We start from the raw sequence: 18059 nt of genomic DNA on the forward strand, positions 1-18059 counted from the left end.
GATGAAGACGTTACAACACTGTTTTTACAAACCGAGCAGCCATCTTTAATCAGTTTAAACCATCACACATGGATCATTCTGTACAAAAACAACAAAGAACAGTGGAAAATGTAACAAGACAGTATTGACATTTCAGAGGCAGGAAGCCACACAACCAGCTCTGGAGAGGAATAAGAGGTAAAAATGGAGATTTGATTAATGGAAAACTCTTATGAAAAAAAAAAAGAATAATCCCCTGTTCCAATGGTAAAAAATGGAAGAAACCTCAGGACATCCTCACACACAAATATCTAAACACAGATTTCACACTTTTTCAGACAAGTGTTGTCCTCGATCACTGGGTTCTCCTCTCCTTCTTCTGTCCTTTTGAAACATCCAGTTATTTCTCTGCCTCTGCTAGTTCCAAACAGGAAATACAAAATGCCAAAAAGGGCGATGAAAATAGTCAATATGAATACTGTCACTTGATGGTTGGTGGTCTGCTCAGTGGTCTGCTCAGTGTCCGATGCCGACCTAATTTTACCTGGCAAGATACAATATACTTATATTAACATGTGGATTAAATTCATCTTGATCTGGACATTCATTTTATAGAAACGGACGGTAGTAATAGACACAGACTCTTTAACAAAACTTGTGTGGGAGCTACTCACCATGGGTGCTGTTGGAGTTCTGTTTAACTTGTAGTTTGATATGTGAGTTATCTAGACCACAGTCTGTCCGTATTAAAATGGTGTAATTGTTGTCCTTCATGACATTCCGTATGGTCAGTGACACATAACTCTGATTATCCCAATCACAGCCGTATTCCATCAAGTCACTGTTGTCACACGGTATTTTGCCATGTGTGTTATTCCAGTCGTACGATTCACCTCTACAGTTCTCTTTCATCATTATAGTGCAGTTCAGTGTCACAGCTTCTCCGGCTACAATATCCACTGTCTGGTTGCACTTCACTGACACTACTGGATGAGAAAAAAGGGCAAAAAATGACATGCCTTTTTGGTTATCTACTTCAAAATGCATGGTAGAGTACATATTTATTTGCGGTAAATGGAATATAATAAAGTACCTTTGGTGAATGATGCACTCATTTGAAGAACATTTGCTACAAAGAGCAGACTCAAACCTGTCCACAGGCAGGACATGCTGTAGGTCTCACAGTTGTCAGAAACTGGAAGAAAGAGAAACGGATATTAACAACAGAATTCCCCTTACTGTCCTGCCCAACCTAGGTAGATCTCAACAAGGCTCACCTAATGTCATACTGTCTAAAGGATTAGATAGATAACATTTAAGGGAGGCATTTAAGTCTGTTGTTTTTCTCGTATTATTTGTTTAAATAACCCCAAATCTGCAGGTTTTAAATAATTAACAATCAAGTTCTTATTGATCTAGTTCAAACAGGTTTTATGACATTTTACACATATGTCTCTCTGCCTCCTTGCATCCTTCTGATCAAAATGTTTGAAGCAATATTTCCACATTTTTGGTACATATGCCAAGGGGCTAATTAGAATACTGTTCTCGTGTGTGTTAGCTGAATATGAAGTTACAGCCAGCCACCAGTTAACTTCACACCAAAATTGTGGAAAACAACTCTTCTATCTGCATTAACTGATTAACTGCATTTAAAACAATCTAAAAATAGTTCAACAATGGGAAAATAACACCTTGCACACAGTTCCTGAGAGGAACACCACTGTCTTAAATACAAATCCCAGGTCTGTTACAATTTGTCAGACGTAATGTAGGGGCTAACTCATCACAGCATAAAATGTTGTGTTGAAAACTTGCACGTTGAAGTAAACAGATATGCAACACTCTCACTGAGGTTACTCAATACAGATGGCAGAGACACCATTCCCCCATTACAAGACACTATACCATCAACATGAATAGATACAATTAGACAGATATAAAATCACGTATTTGTGTTTGGTTCAAAAATTCATTCTTAAATTTACACTTACACCAATCAACCTCAGGCAGCTGTGACAACTTAAAGCCAGCTGTTGTGACTGAGCCTGCACAAAAAATCATTATCATCATAAATAGCTGAAAGGTCCATCTTCAGGTGCTCCAACTGGTAGCAGTGTAAATGCAAAACTGAAGAAACTGATCTGAACATTGACAATTCAATTGTGTAAAAAATTATTGCAACAATATCCACTTGAAAGTTAGCTGAGAATCACTAGACTGTCTGTATACTTACTGTTATGCTGCGTACATGTTAACACATGTATAATAGTGTTCCAATATTTATCATCTGCTTATGACTTTTACCTCAAAATGTTGTTTTTGTATTCTTATTTCTCAATACACTTTTACTTAGCAAACTCTACGTAATAACCAAAAGCATCCAATACTCTGATAAAACCATTATTGTGCCCCTAAGTGACTCAAGTGATAACTGTTTTTAAAAAATAACAACACACACTTGTATACACTTTTATATAAACCTATACACAGGAGGACAGGAACTTACCTAAGAGCGTGCTTCTTTCTGATGTGAGCTCCAGTGAATGATTGAGGAAAAACCATCACAGGTGACAGAATCTGATCCAGCTTTCAACTCACACACCACGCCTAGGGGTAGAAAAAAAAACAAACCTGCTGGTGGTGTAACGTTAACACATAACTGATGAGATTGAAAACTGGTGAACAGGGAAGAGGGGAAGGTGAGAGAGTGAAATGGAGGATAGGATGTGTAGTGGAAATTCTCCTTTGTCAGTGTCAGTGTGTAGAGAGTTGCTAAGTCTCAGAAGAACTTCAGACTTCAGCGTATGAATCAGATCTCATTTGATGAAACACTCAGCGTTGAGAAGAAGGCAAAGCGTTCTCTCTGGAACTCTGAATTGTTACCCATTAAGTACGGAACAGAGAGGAGGTTACCTTCATTTACAACAGTCACAATACATCTTCTTTACAGAATAATGACTCTTTGATATTTTGGGTGTATCCTGTCTTCCCAGGACAGTGACCCTTTGATGTAACAGATGGGACAGCAAATGTCATCTTATCTAAGCTTGTGTAAATTCCCATGTGGGGTATGTGCCACCTTGTGATACCTCAAGCAATGTGACAGTCTCTCTCCCTCCTCCTGTCCTTACAGCACATTTGATGACAAAAGGAAGACTATGTAATTTTCTCACAGATGAAGGTGAGAAATGTCCCAAATGGGGTCCAATGTCAAATACGAGTACACAACCCCTAATAAACGCTTGATTCCCATGAATATGAATCACAAGTTGTTCCAGGGACAATTGGGAAGAAACAGTACAATATGTAAACACTTTCACTTTTGAAATGAATAATGGCATGATTGTGTCTGCATTCCTAAAGAAGCACCACTTGTTTCTTTTGTTTTTTCAACCCAGTGAGAGTTGGCATTGTAGTTAATATTTTCCATTGGAAACATAGACAGTTTGTCAGTTGAGTAAAAACAAGAAGAACAGGTTACCTCATTGTGTTGGTCTTTTTATTTTTTTCCATACCAATGTGTGTTGGGAGCATGCGCAACTATCATGGCTAACATCCAAAATGAGCACTGTATAATTCAAATACAGTGTTCACAGAGTCTCTGTTGGCTTCCGGCCAATCTCAAGGTGCTGATAACCTCCATGGAATCACTGTGCTCCACTGCTGTTTGGCAACAATAACGGCACATAAAATGGCACATTTCTATTTCACCTTTCACCTTTCCCTATGTTGCTACACTGGATACTGCTTATTGATAGATTAGATTAAATGCCAAGGAAAGGAAACATGATAAAGTGCTTTCTCTTGGTGCCATTCCAGTGGTAAAGATGCAAATGCAGACAGGGTGCTTTCTGTTCTGGTTTTTTGCCCCTGCAATTCGGGAAGACTGATTTCACCATAGCTGAATAGGGCTAGGATAGATTTTCGCCAACTCTAGATTTTAAGCAAAGCTTATCAACTCCTGTTTCCGGCTCTGGCAAAACCTGACACTTATTGGTAGTTCACAGGTCAAAAGCAAGAACCTCTGATATTGTAATTTGCTATGATCCTGAGATTTCAGTTCAACAAAATAGAGAGGGATTTTATTTGTGGAGCTCACCAAATTGGAACAAGTGCTTGATAATCTACAGACATCGATTTGAGAAATATTCATTAGATCTTTAACATAAGGAACTGATGACAGTGTGTTCAACCACTCTCTCTCCATTCAAATGAGACAACAGTTTATTTGGCAGAGTATTTTACTGCTTAACATGTTAACATGTTTGATCTCGTAAAACAGAGGACAAAAACAACATATAACTTAAAATGACTAGCTTGTGGAATGGGAACAAAGTAATAAAACAACTGAAATCATCATGTACCATTAAAAAAATGACGACTCTTGATTCTTCACTGGGACGGATAAACCAAACACTGGGCTGGAAGTTACTCTAAAGCAAACACTGTCACAGGTGACTGAGTGTTACTAAAAGAACTTTCAACCTTTCTTCAGCTTTACTTTACACTGACTGCTGAGATAAGACGATTGCACTGTTGCATAGTTATTAACCTGTTTGACAAGCACATCATTTATCAGCAAGGAACATTGGAGAAACAACCTAAACACAAACGAAAACAGCAGGTTTCATAATGGACAGTTTAGATGTGGAGTATTTGACCTCCTTAAATGTACATTCAGCATCCACAGGTTCAGATCATGAACTCCAGTTGTTTTGTCAGCGGCTTATTGCTCCGTAAATGTACATAAATAACTCACAATTTCTGCAGCTTACTGACATCACTGCTTTAGTCTGCACACAAGTTTGTGTTTTTCTAGACTCTGGATATTGATTTGTTCTCAGGCTCAGGTTTGGAACGGCCAGTCCACTGATTTCAAATGCAGACATCACCCCCCTGTGGCTGAATGAAAGAACTGCTGCACTGGTCCGTAGTACAACATGGTCCTTAGCTCATCCTTCATGATGCCGGCATGAATGACGAATCAACCAGAGGCAGTGACCATTCAGCTCTGATCAAGTCTTCAAAGTTCAACACCTCCTTTCTCCTCACCACTGCATGTGTGGAGGTTGTGTGTGGCTCTGATTTCTGTACTGGGTGTGTAAGAGTGTGCTGGCCTGCTGGGAGTCCTGGCCCTGCAGCCACTCTTGATAGAGGGTGTGAAGGGCAGGGTTCACCTCTGGGAGACGGATTGGCAGACTGCTGTAGGCCTCTTCCATCTGCTGGATCAGGACTTTATCTACCTTGCCTCCCGCCTCGCTCTCCGCCTGTCCGCGGCCACTTAAGCACCCTGCATGGACACAAGAAGAGCTTCACACCAGCAGATCCAAACTGAAGGGTAGTAATAAAAGTAACTAAACACTAAGCAATTAATTTGTTTACAGATCATGTTGGTAGGTGTGGTGTTACCTCCTGGGCAGGACAGCACCTCCACCAGCTGGTAAGGCACACGTCCCTTTCTCATTCGGTGAACCAGGGTCTGGATGTTCCTAAAACCATAAACAGCAGCAAACTGCAGCAGAGTTTCCCCATCCCGCTCCAGAGTCACTTCCTGGAAGTCCCGGTTCCTAAAAACAGTACACAGGAAGAGTTTTCAGACAAATAATATATTTAAAGTCCAAAATAAAAGATAAAATGATATGACACTCATGAGGTTGCTCTAAAGTATTCAGACTATAGGATATCAGGACGTTGGACACACAGTGATAATCTATTCATCAGGATAGACAGAACTTGGGAGTAAAACTAGAAGTCAGAGGGAACTACAGTATATTCCACAGAATAAGTGTCAGGGTCCGCCTTGTGTCTCACCTGAGGTGCTTATATGTGATCTCATGGACGTCCAGACCAAAAAGTTCTTTGGCAGCATGTTTAAAGACGTGTTCTAAAAAGCCTTCAGAGCCTCGGCCCTCGTGCCTCACCAGCGCCACATCTCCAGCCTCTCCAAGCCTGATGGGTCAGTACAGATAACTATGACAACGACTTTCACAGCAACTCAGTACAAAGATTAAATTGTAAGCTGGATGCAAATTTAAAGTCAATGTACGTTGTATGGACAATATAAACAAATGTAGGAAGGGAAAGAAAGAATCATTGTCATGTGCAGGAAGGCAAGGTGTGTACACAGTATCATTTCATAGTCAAACTTAAGTCTAAACTGTGCTGTTCATATATTCCACGCACCAAATATAAGGTACAAGGTAAATTCAATGTCATTTTTATACAAAGCTTTAAAAACTAAAAAACATTTTTTAGACAATGGAGTCTTCATAATGAATTGAGGAGTCTCAAGGCCTGGGGAAAGAAGCTGTCTGGTGGTATGGCAGTAGATACTTCTGTATCCTTTGTCTCTTTTTGTATTTAGTAGGATTAAATATGTGATAAATCATTTTATCACTGATAGGATGACAAAGAGTCAAACTACTCACACATGGTCCAGTGGAACTGAGTCCAGCTCCTCCACTGAAACCTTCCTTTGCTCCATCAGGCAATAGATTTCCCCTGAAAACATGAAAAAATAAGTCAATAAATATCAGTAATTAATCTTAAAAAGAAAAGAAAAATGTTTTTTAGTTTTTAAATGTTTTAACATTTGCAAACTCTTTTAGTCTTGAGCATCAGTGTAAATGGTGCAGCGGACCGAACCTGAGGTGAGGACACAGTCCACATCTCTGGTCTCCAGTAGGCTGTTGTAAAACTCCTCTCTCACAGCCTCCAGCTTCTTATCAAAACAGGGAGCAACCAACACATGGTACACTTTCTCTGGACTCAGCTTCTGCTTGGAGAAAAAACAACAACATAATAATGCAGATGCTTTCTTGCACAGAAACAGAAGCATTTTACACTACATTTTCTAAAGACAACATCTATTATATGACAATAATTAGATAGATAGATAGATAGATAGATAGATAGATGGTGACAATAATGTGTAGTGGTACCACCAACAGACCTAATGAATTTGACTGCTCTGATAGCAAATGCTCACCTGCTGTTTTGAAAAGTATTTTTTGACCAGACAGCCCATGACCTGCTGAGGAGACCTGGCTGTGCAGATATGAGGAGTGACCAGGCTGCCCAGGACACGCTCTGAATAACGGATCCACCCTATAAAACACACACAAACACAACTACACATTATATAAAAATATTAATGTCTAAGATACACAGTATAACAAACTGGATGCTGTATGTTGTCTACGCACACATATTTTAAATGCCAAGCTGGCCCTTGTGTAAAATGCACAGTTATATAATAGCTTCATGTTATACAGTATTAAAAAATATTATAATAAGTTACATTGATGCTTAAAGGAGTGAAAACAGAGTGCTGTTTTGGTTAAACAAATGCTTTACATAACTTTATATAAACTGAAAAAATGTGCATTTCTAATAACGCTAACATGGTAGAATTCGGTACTGTAGATAAACTACTGTAAAAAGTGTGATAAATGTCAATATCTAAACCACAATACACTTTGAAACTGGTATACCACTGCAACCCTAGATTTCACTACAGTTGGGTTGAAATTCAACCAACAACAAGCTATCATTGAGAGCTGAAACAATTGATTAATTAATTAAAGCAAATTAACAGCCAACAATTTTGATAGCTGATTACTTAATTAAGCAATACCCTCTAAATTGCCCAAATTACTAATTAATCTTACCGCTTCTAATTTGTGAAAATGTCCTGTTTTCTCAGCAATATATCATTAAAATAAACAATTGGGTTTGGGATTTTTAGTCAGGCAAAACATTCTAAGATGTTGTTTTATGATCTGGAAAAATGTAATCAACAGTATTTTGGCATTGTAAAGATTAAGTATTGATTAAATAATAATTTTAATAAATCATCAACAGTTTAATTGATAATAAAAATAACTGTTAGTTTCGTCCCTACAATAACTTTAGCAACACTTTGGCAGGATGCACGTCAACAGCGATTTCGTTTTCTGGAGTAGAGCAATGCCGCACATATGACCAGTCGCACTCCTACAGCCTGAATGAATGGAAGTCCATGCTTTTGTTCTCACAAGAAAAAAAAAAGGAGAAGCAAAGAAGTCTTTAACTCTTGCTCTTCCTATCTCTGATTAAGGGAGTGGTGACAGAAGAGCCTCCTATCATTCCCCACCAGCACACCACTGCTATCTCGACTTCTAAAACAAACTCATTCCCCCCCCCATTCAAAGCAGGGCATGCAAATTTACTGTGTGTACAGCAGCATGAGCAGAGGAAGCAGAAGAAAGCAAAAAAAACTAAACAAAAAAGAAATTGAGGCAAACATTAGGGTTGAGGGTAGTTCAGCTGGAAATAAAAGCAGACTGGCAGAGGGAGAATAAAAACGTGAAGAGAATATACAATATAATGGGAGATGAGGCAAGGGTTTACCTGGGCAGGAGGAGGTGAACATAGGCAGGGCGTGGGAGTCGTGGTGCCTCCTGCGATACCTCTGAATAAACTCCCTCTGACTCTCCAAGATGCTGAAGCCTGCTGCCAGAGTGGTGTCAAACACAAACTGCACCCCTGCAAGAAAAACTCAGACAGATAAGAACAAAGAAGGGGGAATGGGGAGAATACCAAATGTCTGTGATGCTGGTGAGTAGGTGACGTTTTCTACACACCAGTAAAAGGGAAATGTCTGAGTTTCAGGAAGTTATCTTTATGACTATTTAAGGTGAAACATGAAAGAACTGGCCACCTGACAAAGGTCACACCTGTCAAACAGGGGCTGGCATATCACCAGGGTAACCGCTGACTGCTGCTCACTATACATTTGCCATAGCTACTAGCTGCCATAAGCTCACTTAGCTTTGAAGCTAGTCGCCATAGAATCTGACTGCGAATCTGCAGGGATCGCAGCTGCAGATCACTGGGGTGGGGGTTATTTTGTTTAAGTATTAGACTAAAAAAGCCAAGAGGGATTATGAAACATGGCAAACTTGCCACATGTATACATCATCCAGCTGAAACTATGCAAGGCTGCTATCGCACTGGTCCTGACCTCTTGAGGTATAAAGTGGTATTATGAGACATGAATGGCTAGGCTAGAGGGTTAGCATGCTAATGTCAGTAGACATCTGTGCAGTCAACACTGTTGTGATTCTGTTGATAATTTCAGTTCAATTCTAAATGTTTTAAATTCTCATGTTGAATACATATTCAATTCTGAAATACATCCTTTCATACTTTTTTAGATGCAAAGCACCAAATATAACTGAAAAAACCCCAAACAAACAAACAATTTGGGAAGATAAACTTATTTTTTATTGAATGAATCTGACAAAATGATGATATAGATTGAATTGTTAGTAGACATCCTTGATCAAATCTAGGTGAATTGTATTGTGGACATGCACATAAATTAATGTGTCACTAACCAGGGAAAACCATAAAATAAGACCTTAAATAACTCCATTAAAAAGTTGTTTAATACTGTGCAAAGGATGTATAATATGTTTCGTATTGTGACAACTAACCAGCGATATATGAATCCCACTTGCTCACCTAAAGTCTTGAGGAAGCCACAGAGCTTATGGGCAGCCTCAGTGATGTCTAGACCAAACTTGACAGCAAAGAATGGCAGAGACTGTGGACATATGGACGCCACCAGCACCTTGTGTTTTGACACATCACACTTCTAACAGAGAAACAATGGAGACAGTGTTAGGTATGGCTCAGGCTGCAATGAGGAAACTCACTCATAGGTTTCAGAGATGGTTTCTGTACCTTGTTGAGTGCAAGAACGCGCTCCACTTCCTCAAGGCTCTGCTGAGAGATCTTCAGGCTCTCCTCCTCTGATAGACAGCCGTCACAGGACAGACAGGCACTCAGCAACAACTGGGATCCTTCATGCACCTTTGGGGGACAAAACAGGGGTGTTAGAAGGAGGGTTTAAAAGAGACTAATTTTATATATCAAAAGTTTATACCAGCAATTTATTTGTAGATTTCCATATTTATTAATTTTTTTACAAACAAGTCATAATTGTAGCATTAGAGGCCGAGATATCTTGACTTTGAGTCACTGGATCCTATACTTCCCACAAAACGTTTTTAGACCTGCCTGGTAAATATCCTGATGTTTTGAACAACTCACATCCAATTTGCATATATTCATTAGGGCTGGGTATCACCAGGTACCTCGCGATACGATACTATCACGATATTTTGCCCACGATAACAATAATATCACGATACAGTGATTCTGGGATAATCGATATAATGCAAGAAATTTCATCCACGATACATCACGATATATGTGTCACTTAAGAAATTCAGAATTTATTGACTGCACTGAATCCATTTCACAGGAATTACAAAACATTGTCAATCAATTTCACATGAATGACAGCCAAGTAAACAAAGAGTATATTGCACAGTGTCTCTTCTTAACACACACACACCAGTGGCGGTTCTAGACCAGTTTTAATAGGGGGGCCAGGTTGGGGCCGGTTTTTTGTTAGGGGGCACATACAACCCGGAAAAAAGGATAAATCCCTCATTCAGACAAAGCAGTGTTTACAATTTTAGCAGTTTTGTTTGGGTAGTAAACTGCTGAGACACTTTATTTCTGCCTTTCCCTTCAGAACAAAATCATTGCAAGAAATCTGTCATTGTATTATTAATGCAGACTCCCTCACAGGGGGGCCCCAGGGGGGTCCAGACTCAGAGTTACGGGGGCACTGGCCCCTGTTGGCCCCCCCCTAGAATCGCCCCTGACACACACTGACTACAACTATCATTAAATATCTATATGTGTGGGTTTCAGAGCTGCTTAAACCATTTCATAAATTTTATTTGGTTGTATCCCGATGTTTGAATAAAGATAAAGCTGTCCTCCGAAGATGGGTGGTGGTGGTGGGCCAAAAAAAACCTTTTTTTTTTTTTTTTTTTTACATTTTTAAATATCGATATTTGGCACCAGTGTATCGATAACGTACCTCAAGACGAAATATCGCGATATATCGTAGTATCGATATTTTGGCACACCCCTAATATTCATAGTCTAAAAGCACTTTAGAGCAGGAAATGGAATACAAGGGGTTTCACAGTCTTATTAGTACAAGTAAAAGGGGTAAGGTAGTAGTGAATTACAAAATTATAATGAGCCAAGATAACATTTGAAACATTTGTAATTCATTTTTGTTACATTGTCAAGAATTAGATCGATAGATAGAATTACTTTAAAGATCCCAGACTGGAAATTATTTAAATTACTTGATTACTCTTTTTCTTAGGTCTTGAAATATGGCATGACTTTAAAAAAAATAAAACTTTTTCATGATAACCAATTTTTTTTTTCTAACCCTACACATGAAAGACACTTGATGATTAAGGTATAATGGAGTTAGTATTCCTTTTTATTTACATTTAAAAGCAAAGATTAAAATTTTGAGTGAGCGCTTCTCTGGTGTTAAAAAAGCAAAGTCCGTCATGTGGCCTTTGATTAAAAAACAGCAGCAATACATTCAGATACATTTATAAAATTCTGATAGAACTATCCCTGGTGTAAAATCATAATGTTTCCATAATATTTCAAAGCCATAACAAATATATCATTCTATCCTGATTTGCTAATATTGAAGGAGGATAAACTGCCTGGTTTCAACTACAGTTGGGCTGAAAATCACCATCAACAGGCCATCATTTAGAGATTATACGACTTGTGTGTTGTTTGAGTAGTCAATCTAAACTAAATTAATTGTCAACAATTCATCAAATGATTGACTGTGAAGTAATTTATTAAACAAAACCACCAAACATGCCTCAACTTCTTAGCTTTTTAGCTTCTCAGTTGAGAGGATTTACAGTTTCAATTACAAAACAGCTTCCCACATGTTGTAGATTACACACAGTACAACTGTGGTTTGTGGCAGTTCTGTTTTTTGTAATGGTAATTTCAGTTTACAGTTTTATCCTAAATATGCACAGGGAATTTTACGTACATCGAAAATGTTTAGAGATGTTTAAAAGAACAGAGAACTCTAATTTATGTGGCTGCTGCCTTTTTCTTTTTTTTGCATAAGGTGCAATATTTTGTGAGATTCATTTTGAAGTAATCTTAACCCTTTTCAGATTAGATTAATTTTCTTTCAAAGCATTAGGTTCCCAATGACCAACACTGGCATGCCATTTGTATTCAGCAACAGAATAAATTTCAAAGTTATCTGACACAACCCTAGGAGTACACCCATTCTGATGTATAAACTAAGCGGAGTGCCCCTTTAATAAACAACCAGACGTTAATAAATGCATAAACAGACACCTGTCCATTGACTTCTTCTCTCTCCTGGTGTGTGTTGGCACCATCGTCACTCTGCTTCTTGTTGCACTGTATGTGGAAAATCAAAGATCAATGGCAAAGTCTTCCAAATCTGCATGTATAAAAGAGTTAACTGACACGCAAGACAACACCGTGATACAAATCCAGATAATCACCTGTTTGGTGCAGTTCTCACACTTCTCCTTGCGCTTTGCTATGTTGACATCTGACATTTTCCTTGGAGGTTATCTGAGAGTGACACATAGATAGCAGCCCCGTTAGCTCACTGCATATTCCCTCTTCAGATGAATGACGAGTGTGCCTGCAGCCTGCTCCTCTGTGCCGTTTTGTCAACTCCACCCAACTCCCAGTCTGTCCTATTACAAGACGCCCGCTTATCATAAACACAACAGCCCCATAATGGTGGGAAACTGGCAATGACCACAAACTAGAATCATGTCATTAAAATTTAAACGGATTACGTTAATTATATACACAGTGCCAACAAAAACAGCCACAAAAGCAATTACAGGCTATTATGTTCGCATAAGGGGAAGAAGACAAGCGAAGGCTGGAAGCGATGTTCCTGTAAAAACCCTCAAATACTATGAATGCAGTATGTCGCTGCCCCAAGTTGTGAAGTAAAATGCCGAATGAGTGGTGATTATTTGATCACAGCTCGGGAGCATTTCAGCCGCAGCTAGCTTAAACGTCCACAATGTGTAACGTTTACGTGAATTCGCTACGTAGAATATTATTTCAGCTAACGTTGACGACGCGATTTCTATATCATGATATTGCGCTGTGGGCCATGTTTCTGATGACCAGGTGATTTAGTCAATGTGTCTGTGTAACTGTGTGTTGGTTTAACTCCGTGACAGGCCGCACGGTAACACTACAAGGTCGAATTTTAAGGTAACTCACCGGACGGTCTCTTATTTCACTGCGCTTTCAGACAAAGACATTGAAGAATATGCAGAGGACAGTCAGGAGTGCGGCAGCCAGGGGTGGTGGAAGGAGAAGCCAGCACTGATATGTACAGCACAGCGGGTTAAACTGAAGCAGTTACTCAGCACTCTTTCGGTTTTCAGTCAGGTTGTTTGTGGACGAGGGGGCCATTGTTGCACGAACCTCCACATATGTCACGAGATACAAACGAGAGCTTTCAAAGACGTCGTCGCTTCTTTATGTCGATACACGTCCGACTCCATTGTGTACGCCGGTGAAATTAAGACGCATGCGCAAACAGAGTAGAGGTCTTCTACGACTTCCGATATAAAACAGTGTTCTCGACTTTTGTCGCGGCACAAAAAAAAAAAATATTCTAAATATACGGCTTAAAACCATAAAGCTGCGTGGAAGGTCAACGAGAGGCGCCTTAACTTTTCTTAGTGGCTGGGTTTTGATTTTAGCAAGACAGAATAAGTGACTCCTGTCAAAATAATGGAGAGGTTAAGCCGAGTCCAGTGCAAAACGCAACACGTTGTGTTATTGTGATGTTATTAAATTGTGTTCTGCTCTGATGTTACAGAAAATGGAAAAGGCTTGCGTAGTAAAGGAACAAATGCTTCCTTTCTCGTCACTGTATGCGTTTGAAGCTTTTATTTTGAAGGCGGCGGGGAAGTGAACCCGTCCAATCGGAACAGACGGAACCAGGAAGGAAGTGTGTCACCCATTCAGGACTGTTGTTGCAATAACCAACATGAGAATAACTTCCTTATAGTTCAGTGCATGTGTTTCCTCGTACAAATGCTCTTTTGCTAAATCTGAGAGGCGATATACAGAGTGAAGATTTTAAGGTAAGTGATCCAAATGGTCTCATAGTTGGTAACCTTATACAGTTCTTGTGAGACAGTGATGTGTTGGCAGCTGTTACCCATCAAGCATACAGTCATCATCAGCAGGAGCATCTTTCTAGTTTCTTAGGGTTTTCAAATTGACTTATAAATGACTGTAAAAACAAATCTATATATGTTTCACTTTTACTTCTTTTGATGTGAAAACATGCAGATAGTTTTGGTTTTATGCTCTGAGGTATTGGAATATCCACCCCTAATAACAAAAGTCCTGGCGACTCAAGAAAATCCTCACAACATTTCTGATTTCACATAATCTGAGTAATCTGGACATTATACCTGGACAGATCAGACTGGATTAACCTGCTAGCGCCTGAAACTGTGGGATGGGGCCCTGTTGACCCCCTGTTACTCCCACTCTCAGTCATTTGCATACAGATATTTCTGCCCGGGCCCCATATACACATGAAACCAGAAGTTTACATACACAGTAGAAAAAGACACCTTTTTATTCTCACTGTCTGACATTAAATCAGACTTAACCATTTCTGTTTTAGGTCAGTTAGGATTACCAAAATTATTTCTTCTTGCTAAATGCCAGAATAATGCCACAATTTGGTCGCATTGCCTTTAAACTGTATTACTTGGGTCAAACGTTTTGGGTATCCTTCCACAAGCTTCTCACAACAGTTTGCTAGAATTTTGGCCCATTCCTCCTGACAGAACTGGTTTAACTGAGTCAGTTTTTGGGCCGCCTTGCTTGCACACGCCTTTTCAGCTCTGCCCACACATTTCCTATAGGATTGGGGGGAAAAAAAGGCTATGTGTCTTTTTATACAGTGTATGTAAACTTCTGGCTTCAACTGTAGCTGTCGGGTTATAGAGATGCAATTGCTCAAACAAAGAAAGAAGCCAAATAAATTCAAAATGTTCATAGGGAAACAATATTCACTTAGGCAGGCCTGGATCTCTGGACAATTGGACTTCCAGCCCAAAAGCCCAAACAAAAAAACATAAACAAAATTACGATTATTCTAAAAATAAAAAATCACCATAAAACATGAAGAATAATTCATTAGTTGATGGCAAATCAATTCCTCTGTTGTAAAATACAAAAGCCTAAACAGACTACGCAGCCAATTATCTTCATACTTCTTTTTATAATGCATTTGAACAAAACTTTTTGAAGACAGTGTTAAAAGGAACCCATCCGATCCACTGTCTTGAACTTCTGGACTACAGCCAGTCTGAACAGCCTGATTTGAAAAGGACCAATTGGCGCAAACATGTTAATAAACATTAAGTCCGGAGCTTGAAGTTCTTGGGCTCCAGGGCAGTTGAAATCTCAGAGATGGACTAAGAACCAGGGTGCATAAGGGCAAAACTGTCTGCATGGCTATACTGCTAGGGACAAGTAATAATAACATATGTATTCGGGTGAATTGGCCAGGAATTATGGTTATATGAAAAATAGGCTTTTAGTATATGGTAAGCACAAAGATTCATATTCTTGCCTCTGCTCAGATGGGATACATGACAGTGGAGGAGCACAGCGTCACTCTTCTCCACCTGAAGAGATCCCCAGGCGTTCGTTCCTGGTCTCTTCTTGTTGGTAAGTGTGTGTGCAGATGTTCGCTCATCATTCAAATATGAAATGAATATCCCAAACTAACCGATCCCCTTACTATCCCTTTTATGCGTCCAAACTCTATTATTGAAACATCTCTTCCTCTCTCGCCCTGTACTGCCTCCAAAATAATAAGCATCTCCTTTTAATTTCAGGTGTAGCATCTGTTGGTTTGGCAGCTGCGTACTACAGCTCAGGTACACAAACTGAATTTAAAAAATCTGGTACTCAATTTGCAATTTTGGATTTGCATAACTTTTCACATGTTTCCTCTCTGCAACTCTCACCGCTTCTTTGGATGATTACACAGACAGCATCCTGTGGAAACTTTTCTACGTGACTGGCTGTCTCTTTGTAGCCATGCAGAACATGGAGGAATGGGAGGAGGCTGTGTTTGACAAAACCAAGAACCGGATTGAGCTCAAGAGCTTCAGCTTGTACGCTTTGGTGCTGACATTATGGAGGAAGGGCCAAGAGAGAGGTTGGTAATACTGGAGAGTGGGTTATTCAGTACAGTAGTCTCTACTTGTGTTTAGTGCAGAATATTATATCTTAAGTTTCTTGTCTCTCTCTCTCTCTCAGTCGTGTTGGATCTTACACAGCTGTGTGACGTCTGTGTCCAGGAAGAGAAAGTACGTTATTTAGGGAAGGGCTACCTGCTGATGCTGCGTCTGGCTGCAGGCTTCTCCTACCCCCTGACCCAGAGTGCCACACTGGGGGGACGCAGGTATGTATCTGCTGCTGACATGCAGATGTTATAACTTTGGGCCCCGAGGTACCTGGCAGAGCAAGGACCCCCTCATTCAGGGAAGCTGAGTCCTCAGCAGCGGCCGTAGTTCGATTACAACCTATGCTCTTTTGCTGCATATCATTACCACTAACGGGGTATACATGATATATTTTTAATTGATAACATTACTAGGAGTTTTCTTTTGTACATTTTTTGTTTTGTATATTGACGTTCATTCAATTTATAAAAGTAATGAAAGGGTAAACAGCCAACGCGATTGTGTACTTAATATGGGCACGGTGCAGTGATCTGCGACATTATTAAATCCACTAGCTTAACATTCTGCAGGTTCCCCTTGTAAAGACAATCAGCCATATAATTTTGGCTGATTGGTGTATTCATTCGCATTTCTTTACACATTTATGTTGACCATCAGTCAGTAACTGCTTTGGACAAGAAAATCAACCTTGAGCATTTGCCAAGTGGTCTGTCAGAGGCCGCCATATATCCATAAAGTTGTTGTTATTTACCTTTAAGTTGGCACTGAATGTGTCCATTGGACAAAATTTCCCCTGAAAATTTCCCTATACCTTTGAGGAACAATAGGTTTTTTTATGGCCCCAACCAAATAAAATATGTTTTTTTTTAGAAAAAAGAAAGTCCTGTTGTTTAACAAGCCTATCAATATTTTGCCCTTAACAGCTCCACAAATAATCATAGAAATATCAGATAAAACCTTTATTTATGCCTGTTCTCCCTGTGCTACCTGTCAGTGATGTGGAGGCGGTGGCTGCTCTGCTGAAGCGCTTCCTGGGGCTGGAGGAGCTGCAGCAACGCAGGCAGCAGGAAGAAGAGGCAGAGTATGGAGAGGGGGAGGAGGAAGATTCTTTGGACAACAGCAGTGATTCAGATGACGAAGAAGAAGATGAACTGTAACTCGCAGCCTAGCTGTAACTTTGGGTGGATGGAATTAAGGGCATCATGGAATTTTTGAGGCATTACCAGTTTGTGCAGTTCTGGTTACATGTTGACCTATTAGCATGTGCATGTAACAACAAGGATATATCCTCTTTACGTGTCTCCATTTAAAGACTTCCTTGTTTTTTGTCAATATGTCAGGTGGTGTTATGGAGGCCCAGTGATACTGGCAAAACATTTTTTAAACTGAATTCTCTGTGAACTGGGGTGGGAGAATGTTCAGATAAAAAAAAATGTTTCCTCGTTAAGTCAAAGTTTTCTTAAACAGTCCCAGGAAATATCAAATGAGACTTTTTCTTTTTTTTGTACTGTAAATGCAGCTCTCTGTAAATGAGTATCATGCCTTTTTGAGTTAATCGCTATGTGAGAATACACACCAGATGACTTCCTGTGCCTTCCTACTGAACTCTAATAAGTGTTTATGTGTGCCAGTCAATGGAAAGTACTTTTCCCACAGTCTTCTGAACCACCCGGTTGATAATCACCTTTTGCATGTTTATTCATCCTCAGTGTGCAATCCAGATGAATGCATTTGCAAGCTGTAATCACGCATGAAGGATCTTCATGGCTCAGTTAAGAGCGAATTGTGTGCGAAATGTTTTGGTCTGTCTTTTAACATTAATATCCTTTTTAGTGAACCAAAGACTGGATCTCAGGCAAATACTTTACTGCTTTTGGTCAA

General features: G+C 39.6%; 3 protein-coding genes across 4 annotated transcripts; 1 reads left to right on the forward strand and 2 right to left on the reverse strand.

Moving 5' to 3' along the window:
• Positions 1 to 19: 19 nt before the first annotated feature.
• Positions 20 to 2542, reverse strand: LOC115571387 (uncharacterized). Its single transcript, XM_030400776.1, has 4 exons — positions 2489 to 2542; positions 1073 to 1174; positions 654 to 965; positions 20 to 523 (listed from the first exon to the last, which is right to left on the reverse strand). The coding sequence occupies exons 2-4, from the start codon at positions 1146 to 1148 to the stop codon at positions 291 to 293; spliced, it is 621 nt and encodes a 206-aa protein (XP_030256636.1). The 5' UTR covers positions 1149 to 1174; positions 2489 to 2542; the 3' UTR covers positions 20 to 290.
• Positions 2543 to 3464: 922 nt separating this feature from the next.
• narf (nuclear prelamin A recognition factor) lies at positions 3465 to 13550 on the reverse strand. The gene is made up of 12 exons (XM_030399713.1): positions 13171 to 13550; positions 12423 to 12495; positions 12250 to 12315; positions 9712 to 9840; positions 9490 to 9622; positions 8374 to 8508; positions 6971 to 7089; positions 6628 to 6757; positions 6411 to 6483; positions 5794 to 5931; positions 5392 to 5549; positions 3465 to 5272 (listed from the first exon to the last, which is right to left on the reverse strand). The coding sequence occupies exons 2-12, from the start codon at positions 12477 to 12479 to the stop codon at positions 5031 to 5033; spliced, it is 1380 nt and encodes a 459-aa protein (XP_030255573.1). The 5' UTR covers positions 12480 to 12495; positions 13171 to 13550; the 3' UTR covers positions 3465 to 5030.
• Positions 13551 to 13784: 234 nt separating this feature from the next.
• On the forward strand, positions 13785 to 18020 carry cybc1 (cytochrome b-245 chaperone 1). 2 transcript variants are annotated; one of them, XM_030399717.1, is made up of 6 exons: positions 13785 to 14045; positions 15567 to 15654; positions 15825 to 15866; positions 16028 to 16150; positions 16252 to 16396; positions 17173 to 18020. In XM_030399717.1, the coding sequence occupies exons 2-6, from the start codon at positions 15567 to 15569 to the stop codon at positions 17333 to 17335; spliced, it is 561 nt and encodes a 186-aa protein (XP_030255577.1). In that variant the 5' UTR covers positions 13785 to 14045; the 3' UTR covers positions 17336 to 18020. The 2 variants fall into 2 exon arrangements, with proteins under 2 accessions (XP_030255577.1, XP_030255576.1); XM_030399716.1 differs by having other exon boundaries at positions 13805 to 14045; positions 15980 to 16150.
• The last annotated feature ends 39 nt before the right edge of the window (positions 18021 to 18059 follow it).

The sequence above is a fragment of the Sparus aurata genome, chromosome 20 (genome assembly GCF_900880675.1).
Source record: "Sparus aurata chromosome 20, fSpaAur1.1, whole genome shotgun sequence".
Classification (NCBI taxonomy): Eukaryota; Metazoa; Chordata; class Actinopteri; order Spariformes; family Sparidae; genus Sparus; species Sparus aurata.